This window comes from Aotus nancymaae, unplaced genomic scaffold, assembly GCF_030222135.1.
Source record: "Aotus nancymaae isolate 86718 unplaced genomic scaffold, 86718_ANA_hifiasm-v0.15.2.pri h1tg000015l_1, whole genome shotgun sequence".
NCBI classification, from domain to species: Eukaryota; Metazoa; Chordata; class Mammalia; order Primates; family Aotidae; genus Aotus; species Aotus nancymaae.
In genome coordinates, this window is record NW_026988427.1 from 1167975 (window position 1) to 1182285 (window position 14311).

The following is a 14311-nucleotide window of genomic DNA, read 5'->3' on the forward strand; positions in this document are numbered from 1 at the left end:
TGGAGCTTATGTTATCTTTTACATTGGGATGGCATTTTCTTTCTTCTTTCATTCTTTCTGGACTAAGGTAACATATAAATAAATGCTTATAACTAATAATAAACATGAACAAATAATGTGCAAAATTATTTGCAATTTCATAGGAATACAATTGGAGATTCATTGGCAGGGACTGAACGTAATTTGAAATCCAGTATGTTTCCTTTTTTTTAACTTTTATTTGAAGTTCAAGGGTACATGTGCAGGTTTGTTACATAGGTAAACTTATGTCTTGGAGATTTATTGTGCAGATTATTTTCTCACTAAGGTATTAAGCCTAATACCCCTTAGTTATTTTTCCTGATTCTCTCCGTCTACTCTCCACCCTCCAAAAGGCCCCAGTGAGAATTGTTCCCCTCTATGTGTCCATATGCTCTCATCATTTAGCTCCCACTTATGAGTGAGATCATGTGATACCTGGTTTTCTGTTCCTGCATTAGTTTGCTAAGGATAATAGCCTCCAGCTCCATCCATGTCCCTGCCTCCACCCATGTCCTTTGACATGATCTTATTCTTTTTTATGGCTGCATAGTATTTCATGGTATATATGTACCACATTTTATTTATCCAGTCTTTTATTGATGAGCATTTAGGTTATTCTATGTCTATGCAGTTGTGAATAGTGTTGTAATGAACATATGTGTGCATGTGTCTTTACGACAGAATGATTTATATTTATTTGGGTCTATACACAGTAATGGGATTGCTGGAGTGAATGGTAGTTCTGGGAAATGCAGTATGTTTCATTGTATTTTTTTTTACCCATCAATTGACTGCTTCTTTCCTTTAGTACACATGGACTGTTCAAAGGTAGGGGCCATTTGTTGTCTTCCCTTTGTACAGAGAGCACATTAAATGTCTTCACTGATATTTATTATCTTTATTTCCTACCATCTCATACTTTCCCCAGTTTCTCTTTTATTGTTGTAGAGTCCAAGTAAAATCTCTTTGATCCTTTTATTTAAATATTGGGCCTAAGTGTGTGGTTCATTTCTTAAATCACTCTTTGCTTTGGGCCTTTTAGGGAAGGGCTCCCCTTGGCTCTTTTGCACAAGTAGAGAAATAAAGCAGGCAAGAGCCCCTGCCCCTCAAGTCTGTCTCATCTGTCTACCTTCTTAGCTGAGTGCTAGAAAAGAAAACCAGGCCAGAGGATACATTCTTCCCATTTCCATTTTTATTTATAGGGAGAAAAATTGCTGTGTTTTTTTTCTCCTTTCCTCTTTGAAGTATGCTTCCAGTTCTTTGGCTTGTTTGATATACAGTATACTTCTCGGTTTTCCTTTTGTAATAAACCACACTAGGTTTTAAATGTGCAGCACTATAAATGAGAGGGGGCCCAGCCTCTTCTCCTTCAGAGCTGATATGGGGAAGGTGAGGGAAGAGGAGAATCAGATGATGATTGGAAACAATTACACAACCATTCCATTTTGCTAATGTTTGAATCCAGGATAATTTTCTCATTTAATTCTCTGAAATGAAGGGCCCCTCTGTTAGCCTTAAAATGTAAACAAGAGGCTTTTAATGCACACTTTTCCCAGAAATGGAATGTTAGCTGCTCATATTGATCTAAAACATTGCTGTTGGCTTTTGTTCTTTTTGGTATTTGTAAGTTTTGTGATGGCGGCGATACAGGATTGTTCATGTGCGGCTTGAGGATTGTCAGTACGAGGTATTATTATTCTAAGTTGCAAACAGAAATAAAAAAAAGGACATTCAGAGAATGTTTGCCTGAGCCCTCCATTAGTCTATCCACATACAAAAGGGAAAATGGAAATCTGAGGCATATATCCCAATTATTTCTATTCATACTCACTTCTTAGAACTCAATTCTCTGAGTTTGGTATTCAGACAAAAGTGTAGTTTGTTTGAATGATGCAGATAATAGCTTTAAGTCCATTTCATTCCAGCCTGCCTGGACCAGGCATTTGTAGAGTTTATAAGTTAGCAACAGTAGAAGGAAACTGAAGCTTCAACACACTCTGCTTTAGACTGAGAAACTTCTGAGTAGCATTGGATCCCAATGTCTCATTACACTCAATAACTGCAACTGGATTTGTATCATGTTTTATTTTGATCTTCTTATGAAAGATTCATTTTCATCTCCATTTTTGGAGGGAGAGAAGTGAAGTGGCCCATCCAAGGTTACACACAGCATGGTAGTAGTCAGGTTGGGATTCAAACTTGGGTCTTTCAGCCTTTAACTCAAAGCTCTACTCACTATGCCATGGCTTCCTCTATGATTAGGTAAAATGGCTCAGGGAAGGTGGTGAAGGTAAAGAAACACACATACAGTTCTCTTTTGCTCCTCCCACCCCACTCCCAGCTGCTACTACCTGGTTTCCTCCAGGATGGCACAGAATAATGAATATTGATCAACCCAACACTAAACAGTGTTCTGACTCCATGAGTTTCCCTAAGTACAGGCCCCTTCTTTGCCTTCAGCAAGCGCTCACTCATTCATCTAACACTTATTAAGATCCTACTGGGTAATAGGCATTGTGCTAGGAACTATAGGAGACATGACTTGATTGAGATTGGATAGGTCAGTCCAGGCTTTCACTATCTAAGTAGGAAAAGGTAGCCAGTGGCTTCAAGTCACAATTGCTCTTTGCTAGCCAACTGCATTGTGATGGGGAAGTTCAACCAACTATAGTTGAATAAAAAAATAAAAGAAGCAAATGGCTAGACTAAAGACTCAATCATTGAGTTGACTAATGCTCATTATTGTTTAATTCTGAGGTTCTAGGACTGAGATTTGTTTCACTCCCCTGGGACTGTAACTTATAAAACCACAACAAACATCAACCAATCATTAAACAGACCAACCAATCAGAGTCTCGTATTATCTACTTAAAGCCAACTAAGGGAGTTATCAAACTCAAAGGATGGCTGCTTCATGCTAGCAGAATCTAAGAAATTGGTAATAATTGCCCTGCTCTCATGAGCCAAAGGGGTGGGGCTGGAATAACACTGATGTTGGAGTCAGACAGGTCCGTGCTGGGGCTGTGCCTCTGTTGGAGATACACTAGCTGGGTGAGCTGCATGGAGCTCCTATTTTTCTCATCTGTAAAATGGGGACAATGCAATCCATTGAATAGATTTGGTAAGGATTAAATAAATTTCCAGTATGGTGTCTAGAACCTAGCAGGAGTTCAATGTATATTGCATATCTCTCACAATAAATATTCCACTTTCCCACTCCCCTTCATGCCAATAATTTCTGTCCCTTTAAAAATATATGTCATAGTAACCCTAGCTGCTGAGAAGATTTTGTTTGAGTATGTGAACATGTACTAGCTAATAAAGAGATAAAAGTGTAGGAATTCCTCTTTAAGTAGAGATTGGGAGTCGTGAAGCCAATGAAATTATCTATGAGTCTCTAGAGGGACTGGAATGACAGAATAAGGGATTCTATATGGTGTGATGCAAATGAGAGGCAGTGGGTCAGGGATGGTGGCCCTGGAGGGGTGGGGCTGCTAACCAATCTTATAGGTGTCCTGAGCACTTATAAATCAATGTGCATTCCAGACATTACTGAATTGGAAATGGTGTCAAAGGATGTGAGACACAGATCTTCATAGTCACAACATTACTGAACTAATTTTTCCTCTTGTATGTATTTGAAGTAGAGCACTTATCTAAAAATCTTGCACATGCTCTCACTCTCTCTGTGTGTGTGTGTGTGTGTGTGTGTGTGTGTATGTGTGTGTTTAAGATGAGGGTCTTGCTATGTTGCCCAGACTGGCCTCAAACTCCTGGGCTAAAGCAATCCTTGCATCTCAGCGTCCTGAGTAGCTGGGACTGCAGGTGCATGCCCAGCACTTAGCCAGGAATCTTTCTTTAAAGATTGTCAAAATTATCCAGTACAGAGGCAGCTTGATCAGCCAGAAGCTTTTTATTTGCTGCTCCTTTCATCACCAGGATGAAGAGATGGGTGTACAGTCTTCCAACAGGCCAAACTGCACTCATCTGGTGCAAATGTAATCATTCTAAGCATTAGGAAACAAATCAAATTTTGGGTCCCAATTCAATTGGCCATATCTGCATTTTTATTTTTCTAAAAGCACTTTCTAAGGAGCTGGATTGGCTTTTTATTTTTCCAAAAGTGCTTTCTAAGGAGCTGGATTTAATGAGCAAGCTAGCACTGAGGAGGCCAGTCAGCAGTTGCAGGCAAGTGCAGTGGGGTAACTAAGGGTGCAAATACTTTTCAGAACACACTAGTCATGTTCTAATAGCTTTCGGAAGGCATGATGATAGGCTATCTCAGTGGCCATTTCTCACTGTCGGAGAAATGTTGATGGGAGTCTTTCATTACTTGCTAGTTGAGGTCAGGAAATGGTCTCCATGATTACACCCTAATTTGATAAACCCTAAAATGAATCTATTGCTGTCTCACTCAAATGCTCCAGAATGCATATGCTTACCTATGTATGCAGCACATCTAATCCATCAGCAGGCCTTGTCGACTCTGCCTTCAAAACGTAACCCAAGTTCGTCGACTTCCCTCTGTACTTGTATCCTTGTCTCTACTGCTGCAAATGAATCAAGCATTCATCTTCTCTCTCCTGCACTGTTATAGTAAGGAAGAAGGATAACTTAGTAGGTAGGACTATGGGCTCTGGAATCGTATTTCCTGAGTTTAGCTCAGCTCTGCTTACTAGCTGTGTGATTTTAGGCAAGTTACTGAACTCTAAGCTTCAGTTCCCTCATCCATAAAATAGATGTAATGATATACTTCACAGAGAGAATGTGTGGTAGACAGTGAGGGCGCAGTAAATACGAGACCCCTTCTTTACCTCTATAGAAAGCCTCCTCAGTGTTCTCCCACCTTCACCCTCCATTAAAAACACAAAAACAAAAAATGTTTATCTCTACCCAGGAATCAAACTTTTTACAGTGGGCCACAGGGCCTGATTAAGACCTGGTCCTGGCAGCTTCTCCAAATTGATCATCTCACATTAAACTCCTGTTTCCTGCAGTCCAGCCACAATCGCATCCATACCACTCCTCCAAGTTCTGCAGATTTCCACCCCAGTGCCTTTCCATGCCCCTTCCTCTGAGAGTGTGCCTCCCTGAGACCTGTGCATGCGGCTCCCTTCTCCCCTTTCAGTTCTCAGCTCAAGTGTGTCCAGCTCAGAGAGGCCCTTCCTTGACTGCACTGTATGAAGTGGTCTTCCTAGACCCCTAGACTCTTTCATCCTGTTACTTGGTTAATTGCCTTGCGGGTAGTTATCTGTGCCCATTGTTGTAACATCTTATCTCAGGGCCCTGCCCAGGGCAACTGTCACTCCCAACTCCAGCATCTGCCTCCTGGGGCTGCCCTCGGGCTGCAGGACCCTACTTTTCCCAGAGACTGGAACCACCCCAAATGCTGTCCATCCCCTGGTTCTGAACATTCCAGGTTCATCACCCCTGGAATCTACACTGTCTCCAGAACTCCTTGTGGAATTGAGCTCAAAAGTTACCTTTGTGAGGTTGGCTTGATTTTTGTACTCAGCTTGGCCTTGTTCCCTCCACTTCACTACTCCCCTTCCATTTTTTTTCTGGAACATCTCCTAATAAGTCCTTTTCACCCAAACTTCATGATAGAGTTTGCTTCTGGAATAACCTAAGTCAACTATTATCTTGTTTATTTAATTGTTTATGACACTCCACTAGAATATAATATCCATGAGAACAGTGAGTATTCATTGACTATGTATGTATGTATACATATGTATGTGTATATATTTAAACATACATGTATAAGGATGCAAATATATTGCATGTTGACTATCAGAGCTTTCAAAGTATCTTTATAATCAGTCGACTTTCTTTTGGATACAAACCTATTCACATCCTGTTTAAAGTTCTTCACTTTGGGAGGCCAGGGTGTGTGGATTGCTTGAGCCCAAGAATTTGAGACCAGCCTGGGCAACATACCAAGACCCCATTCCTACACACACACACACACACATACATAATAACAGTTCCAGCTGTTACATGTCAGTCTACCCTCCCTGCTGTCTCTGTGCTTCTAAGTGGCATGATTATAGGGCATTGGCTTATTAGGTTTAGTACAAAATCACTTTTTATGTTCGATATAAAGCATACATGGTAAAAGCAAGAGCTTGGTTTGGACTTTCAATGGGTATCTAGTATAAAGTTCTGGAAGTATGTTTTTCCTTAAGTATTTACTGCCTAACTATGTTTTCTCCCTTCTAAGATACCTGGAGAGAATTTTAACCGTTGCTGAGTTCTAACATCTCTAAATAGGCTGTGTTTGTTTAGCTGGGAGACATATTTTTGCCCCTGAGGGGTTCATAAAGTAGAGACGTAGGTGGTGGCGGAGGCTGGCCGGAGGGCTGCGGGTGGTGATTCTGGATCATTCGGGGGATGAGGCAAATGACTCATGGGGAGCTGCTGAAGAATGCATTCGGGGGAAAATGCTGGTGGAGTTGTAAAAGACTTGTGACCTGATCTGGAATATGAAATTCGTGGGTAGTTATTGATGTCCCAGTGGGTGGAATTAGTTTTCTTCATGATATGCTGTTTGGAGGAGGGAGATTGTGAGAACAAATTGCTGTCGGACAAGAATCGTGTCTATGGAGGTCTCTCTTTTTGTCTAGTTGATCCAACCAAGTGGCTTTCAACATCTGCAAATGCTACCAAACCAAACAGAAGGAAAGCAGCCTGGCAGAGCAGAGCTGGGTTCACACTGCTCAGTACTGCCTGGGAGAATTTTGGATTTCAATTACAAGGGGAGGGCAGGGTGAGCTGTGACAGCTACAGCCCTACCCTGTTGCCAGTCCTCCAAGAGAGTTTGAACTGAGGGAAATTTGACTTTCAGTCAAAGGAACTTGGTCAAAGCTGAATGAGTTTCACCTTAAAGTCTGTGAAAAATGGAACAGGTCTGAAGAGTCGATTAACCCGTGCTGGTGACAAAGTCAGGGCTGGCTATGAGTGGAACGAGATTCCAAGTGCAGGCTGCCACAGTCAGGCTTAGAAGCATGGGCACTCATGCTGAGGACGCGACTGAGCTTCGACACAGATGCATTGCTTGTGTTTAACCTTCTTCCCCAACAGTAAGAAGGAGGCTGGGAAACCACAGTGCACCACATTCCAGAATGTCCTAAAATCTGCATTCTGATGGTGGGACCAAGATGTACCTGGGTTCACATATTGGCAAGCATTTCCCTAGCAGGGAAATAGGGTCCATCTTGTATTCTTATGTTTTATAAGTGACTCTTTGGGTTCTCCTTCTCTCAACATCAGTTTCAAGGATGAAAGGGGTGATGGCATCTCTCCATGGACATTGCATTATATCCAATGGCCACAGCTGACTTTCTCTCAGTTCTGGGTGAGTGCATATGGATTGGATTAGGTCTGGTCCTGAACTAGTCCGTCTCAAAAAACCTAGAGGGATGATGGTGTACCCCAACTACTAGAGACAATTTGAAGTTTGAATGTGGCGTAATTAGTAACTTTTGTCCTAAGCTTGGGCCTTACTTTCATTTATGGAACAAACCCAATAATCTTGCTGGTTTTCCTGTTACATAGACAATGGCCACATCGTGTGATAAACGGTAAGATGGAAATATATTGAAATATATTCTGGGTGCTATAGGAATGAAGGAGAGTCACCCAAGGCAGAGTTGGGGTGTCAGGAAAATTGTCCTAGAGGATTTGACCTCTAAATTAAGAGCTAGAAGGCAAGAAAGAGTCAGGAGAAGATGGGCGGGACAAGAACATTCCAGGCAAAGAAAGTAACATGTAAAAATTCAGGAGAAGGAGAGAGTTCGTGGTTGGAACAGAGAGAAGGAGGTGGAGGATTGGCAAGTGATGAGTGTTCACAATGAGTTAAGCTCACAGATGGCCTCCAGCCATACCAGAGAGTTGAGAAAAGTCATCCTGAGAGCCATAGGAAGTTACTGAAGAATTTCCTGACCACAATGGACTCCTGTACAGGGAGCAGGGAGGGCAGTTAGGAGACTTGACACAGAACATGAAGGAATTTGGCTTGAGGGTGGAGTGGACATAACTTCATGATGGATTTGATGCTGGTGTAAAGAGAAGAAGAACTCAAAGATGATTTCTTTGCTTGGTTGACTGTGTGACTGGGGTGTCCTCACTCTTGAGAGACAGCAAAGGAGAAACAACAGACCTGTGGGGAAGAGGGTCAATTCAGATATGATTTTTAGGAGTGTTTCCTGCTGGAGCTGGATTGTGACTATGGTGGCAGATGTGATTTTGGCTGGATGCACTTCAAAGTGGTTTTCCAAAGTGACAAAGAATTTCCATTTAGTTTCCAGTGGGGCTGATATTGGGGCAGAGCAGGTGAAGAAAAGGATCCTCTTATTTGAAGTGTCCCTGAGTCACCAAATAATTGCAAAAGCACACCACGCTTCAAGAGGGCTATGCATTCAGGTAGGTAGCACTGACCACCACATGACAAAACTTTCTTAAGAGAGGACCCAAAACCCAGAAACACTGCATTTTCCTCTCTGCAGTCACTCGGACAAAGAAAACTCTTTTGTTTAAAACTGAAGGAGTTGAAAGCTCTGCAGATTCCTCCATGGCTCGTCTGAATTATAATTTGGACTTGTCACTTGGTGGCAAGTCTCCCAGTCTTTGTCAGACATTGGATACCTAAGGCAGGAACCCAGCCTGGGTGTGCAGGTCTCTGACATTCATTACCTCTGCCTATAAAGATTGATTTTAGGGTTTGCACTATTTATCTTCTAAACCATTTGTGTTTGTTGGCTTGACAGTCAAGCAGCAATTTAGAAATGCTGCTTCCTGAAGCTTTACAGACTAATATAATTTCACAGCTCCAATTACAAATGAGAAAAATTATTTCATCTGCAAACAGAGGAGCCAGACATTTCTGAGAATGCATGGTTAAAGAGAAGACAAAGTACCTTCTGAAAAACAGGCCATGTTATTAATGGCCTCTTCAGTGAAAATCTTGCTGACTCTCCATACCATGAACCTTCATCTTATGGGGATGCTGGTTCTGAAAATCTGTAAAGCCGCTGCCTTTCAGGTTGATAAACCATTGCTTCTCCTGGGGTCTGGTCTGCAGCTCCCACAGCCTCAGTACTTTGTGAGCAAGGCAAACATGTCCACTGTCTTTCCACCTGGCAAATATATCCTTCCTCCTGCAACTTCCTCGGAACCTATGTTTTACAGAATCCTAGAATTTTGGATGTGGCCTTAACAATCATTTGGTTCAACACTTCATATGATACTTTACCTCTTCCTTGTGCCTATCCATAGACAGCAACCCACTACTTGAATACTTCTAGGGATGGAGAATTCACTACCAGACTTTTCCATGAAAAATCTACTAGTTTATTTCAATTTTAAGTAGGATTTAAATACCAATGACTTCCTAAGGAGATCTTACATATCTAAAATCTCCGAAGTGGCTTTTTCCCTTGGATTCATATCTTAGTAATGGGATTTATATGAGGTATTTCAACTGCAGTGCTAACAGAATGACCTTTAAGGAAAAACCTGACCTCAGTTGTTCTACAGCTCTGTTTTATGACCACTCCTAATAAGTTGCTACTCTTAAGACTAAGTGTTATTCCTGTCTACTCAAGGCTGCTTCTTACTTCTGTTGACTCTGTGCAGTAGTGGGTAGTTAACCCCTGGTCATTCCTTTCCACCCCAGAATAGTGACTGGCACATAGTAAGCCTTCAATAAATGTGTAGAATGACTGACTGATGGAATGAATGAGTTAATTAAATGCATGAATGGGTTAGCTCTTGATCTGCCTTTTCATAGCTCCTTCCTGTAGGTCCTACTGATCTCATTTTACAGCTAGGGAGAGTTTTAAATAATTTTTAATCTTGAGTCATGGAAAGCTATTTTAAGCCTTAAAACATAGTCTTCTTGTACTTTAAGCTCAAGGCAATTGACCACTCTTGATTTCTTTCTTATTACCTTGCTTCAAGGGCTTATCAAATCTTTAGCTTCAGCAGAATCCAAATACATTATGTCAGAAGCTAGGAATCTAGGGGACAACCCCCACACTCTTACACGCATTGCCATCACCTGGATTGTTGTCACCATGGCATCTTCACTTCAGTGACACATATTTCCTGAAGGCACAGCTTTTGGTAACTCCCTTTTGCCCAGAGAACTGTGGAAAAACAAGACTTTCTGTTGCATTTTAAATCTCCTTTTCAAGAATCTTTGATTCTACTTTTCAAAGAGGAAGACTTTACCACCTTTATCTAACTTAATAAGATAATACACAATTTTTATCCTCTGGCTGGATTTAATTATCACAACATCAGTGAAGGCATAATTGGGAAGTTAAGTATCATTAAGTTAGGGAAGTTATTCATCTTCCAATGACAAAGCATTTACCACTTGAGATGAACTCACCTAGTTTTTCTACAGCAAGCATTCCAACACTTAATTTCCCTCTAGCAAACAAAACATTGCAAAGTTACAAGTTCAAGTCCTTTTGAAGATAACTTTTAACCAGGCAAAAGAAAAAAAAAAAGAGAGAAGATAACTTTTAAAATAAACTTTTTAATGAACATTGTAAGACTTTTTTTTTTTGCCCTGCTTAATACTTCTGGATGAAAAACTCAACTTTGTGATGGCAAGATATGGACTAAATATTTAAGTAATAGGATAATTGATAAAGTAATAGGGTAATTGATATATTTTCTCCAGCTTTCCCCCTTATCTTTCTAAACAAAGGGTAGTTGCTAATCAATGTCTTGTACTCTTTAAGTCCTTAGGCCAACAAGTTTTTTCTTTTTCTTTTTTTTTTCTTTTGAGACAAGATCTCACTTAATCACTCAGGTTGGTGTGCAGTGGTGTGATCATGGCTCACTGCAGCCTTTACTTCCTGGGCTCAAGTGATCTTCCCACTTCAGCCTCCTGAGTAGCTGGGACTACAGGCATGCATCAATATGCTCAGCTAATTTTTAAATTTTTTGAAGAGATGGGGTCTTTCTATGTTGCCCAAACTATTCTTGAACTCCTGGGCTCAAGTTATCCTGCTTCCTCAGCCTCCCAAAGTGCTGGGATTATAGGTATGAGCTACCATGCCCAGTCCCAACAATATCTTCAGTCACATTTCTCATAAAGTGTCATAAAAGCCATGGCCTATGATTTTATCTACGATTTTCAGCAAAGCAGAATCAAAATTCTTGACGTCTATAATTTTCTGTTTCCATAGAACTGACACTTCCATTGCAATTAAGAACACTTCAGTGTTATCTTCCATTATTCTACTTCCAAGAGAATATACAAGTAACCCTAGATTTATGTTCTCTGAATCACCCAGTGCTCTCTAAATCCTCACTCTTCCTGTTGCAATATTATCCACTTGTCAGGGACTATCTCAAATGCCGCCTCCTCCATTCATGCAGCCAAGATTGACTGACTCACTTCTATGATCCAGGTACTGTATCAGGCACTTGAATTTTAGTTCAGCTCTCATGGAGCTTACTTTTTAGTGGGATGAGTAGACATTAATTACACTTACTGGAACTTAATTAAAAGCTGAGATTGGGCTCTGAGAGAACATATTCTATTAGATCCCATAAAGTCTTCTGTGAACCTTCAGACCAGAGCTCATGAGAGGGCTTCTGAAGCCCTCGGGGTGTTTTGTGACTATTAGTTGGGACTCTTCGGTTTCAAGAAAGAAAGAGTCTGTTTCTTGAAACTGAAAAGTCCCAACTAATAGAGTCTGGTAAATTTAAGTAAAAACAAATGTATTTAGAAGAAAGGGAATAATCCATAGAATCAGAGGAAATGCTGGGGAACTAGTCATCAGAGAGGAGAGCATCAGAATCTTGGAGGGAGAGGGGATTCAGCATACACCCCTGGGCAGCCTCCTTGGGGTACTTCTGTGATGACAGCAGAGCCCAAGAAACTGCTTATTTCTTTTTTCTTTTTCTTTTTGAGATGGAGTCTTGCTCAGTTGCTCAGGCTGGAGTGCAGTGGTGTGATCTCAGCTCACTGTAATTTCCGCCTCTCTGATTTAAACTATTCTCCTACCTCAGCCTCTTCAGTAACTGGGATTACAGGTGCCCACCACCAGCTAGTTTTTGCTTTTTTTTTTTTTTTTCAGTAGACATGGGGTTTCACCATATTGGCCAGTCTGGTCTCAAACTCCTGACCTCAAGTGATCCACCTGCCTCGGCCTCCCAAAGTGCTGAGATTACAGGCGTGAGCCACCATACCCAGCTGAGACTGCACATTTCGTGTAGTGCTTAAGAGCACAGTCTCTGCAGTCGGGCTGGATTTACCACTTACTTGCCATGTACACATGACAAATCCCTTTGTTTCCTCATCAGCAAAATGGGGAAATAATAGTATCTACCTCCCTTAGTCACTCGGAGAATTTACCGAGATGATTCATGTAAGACACTTGCAACAGTACCTAGCACATTGTAAGCACTCAATATACCGTGTATTAGTAACATTGGCAGTTACTATTATGAAGGTTCCCTCAAGATTCAGATTTCAGGAGGCCATCCTAACTGGAGTCAGGTGTCCAGCCCTTCTCCAAGGGAAGGCAAGGAGCCTTGTAACAGCTTCTCAGGACTGTAGCCCATGGCAGTGTGACTCCCCCGTGTACAGTCAGGGTGCTGTGCCAGAAGGAGTGGGTGTAACTCTTGGGCTGACAGAATAAGATATGTCCTCTACCGCTTCCAACCTTTGTCTTATTCTAATTTTTCCATTGCTCGTTGGTTTTGCCTTTTTTTTTCTTCTGTAATCACCTCTGTCAGTTTTTAAGTACCTAATGGGCAAGAACCACATCTTATCTCTGTACCTCCATAAAGAGGGTATCTTCTGCATTAAATATGTCCAACATCTATTTGTTGGATTGAATTAAAATGAAATCCTGGTATGTATGATTCACATTGCAGCTCAAGCAGCAACTGAGTGGGGACAGCTTGACACATTATTGGATTTTTTTTTTTTTGGTCCCTCAAGATTTTCTGTTTTCAAGGGAAATATGGAGACAAAGCTGCAAAGGGCTTCAGAACCTTCCAGAAATTTCCCTTAAACAGCAATGTCAAGAGACATACCATTCTCTGCAAAAGTTTTAATTTACTTCTCTTTTTTTGAGACAAAGTCTCACTCTGTTACCGAGGCCGGAGTGCTGTGGCACCATCTCAGCCCACTGAAACCTCCACTTTCTGGGTTCAAGTGATTCTCCTGCCTCAGCCTCCCGAGTAGCTGGGATTACAGGTGCACACCACCACACCCAGTTACTTTTTGTATTTTTAGTAGAGATGGAGTTTCACCATGTTGACCAGGATGGCAAATGAAAGCAGTGTGCACAAGGATGCAAGTAAAAGCTGTTCATTCTGTACTGTCTGTACCAGTGAAAACCGTCCAGTAGTACAGGTGTGGCTGAATAGACACAGACATCCATAATAGAGAGTACTATAAAACGGTGAAAAAATAACTAAGCTGGTCCCTAAATGTAATAATATAGAAAGTGCCCCAAGAAATATTAGTGAGTGAAAAAAAAAATCAAGGTTCAGTGTAATATATACATCATGGTCCCCTTGTATAAAATGGAAACAAAGCCAAAATAACACTATATGTTTTATACTGATAAACACATAAGTAAAATCATATAAAAAGATCTTGGAAGTTTATAATCACAGTATGATATGACTTACTTAAATAAAATGCAAAATTAAAATAACTTTAGATATTTCATATGGCACATTTTTATATGTATGTGTATATATAAGATATATAGAATATATTACAATATACTGAATAAAATAACTTGTTGCCTCTGGGTAGGAAGGGTTAGAAAAGGGACTAGAATTGTGAACGATGTTCTCAAGAAATCTTAACCTAATCTTTAATATTTTAATTTTTTACAAGGAGAATGTCTTCATGAACTATTTAATGAAAAATTATATGCATATATGAAAGAAAAGAAACTAAAAAATGAGAAATTCTACATGCCTCTGAACTGTCTTTATTCCAGAATGCCGGGACATTCTGCTTCCTGTCATCACCAAAGAGCTGAAGGAGCTGCTGGAGCAGAAGGATGAGATGCAGCACCAGGTCCTGGAGAAGAAGTACTGCGTTGAATTGCTCAACAGCATCTTGGAGGTCCTTAGCTATCAGGATGCGGTGAGTCCTCCTGATGATGTAGATATCTTAGACTCAGACTAGGTCTGAGTTGATTAAATTGTAAAATATTGATGCTGATGGATAGCAGCTGGAGTCTAAAGATAAAAGGCAATGGCTTGATCTGCAGGCCTACTTTTCCTGTGACTAACCCCC

General features: G+C 40.8%; 1 protein-coding gene across 2 annotated transcripts in view; it reads left to right on the forward strand.

Moving 5' to 3' along the window:
- DOCK2 (dedicator of cytokinesis 2) overlaps positions 1-14311 on the forward strand; it is a 437527-nt gene that overhangs the window by 152151 nt on the left and 271065 nt on the right. For both annotated transcript variants that reach the window (XM_064376547.1, XM_064376548.1), the window contains exon 26: positions 14010-14158. In XM_064376547.1, coding sequence (XP_064232617.1) covers positions 14010-14158 — 149 coding nt within the window. The remainder of the gene's footprint in view (positions 1-14009; positions 14159-14311) is intronic.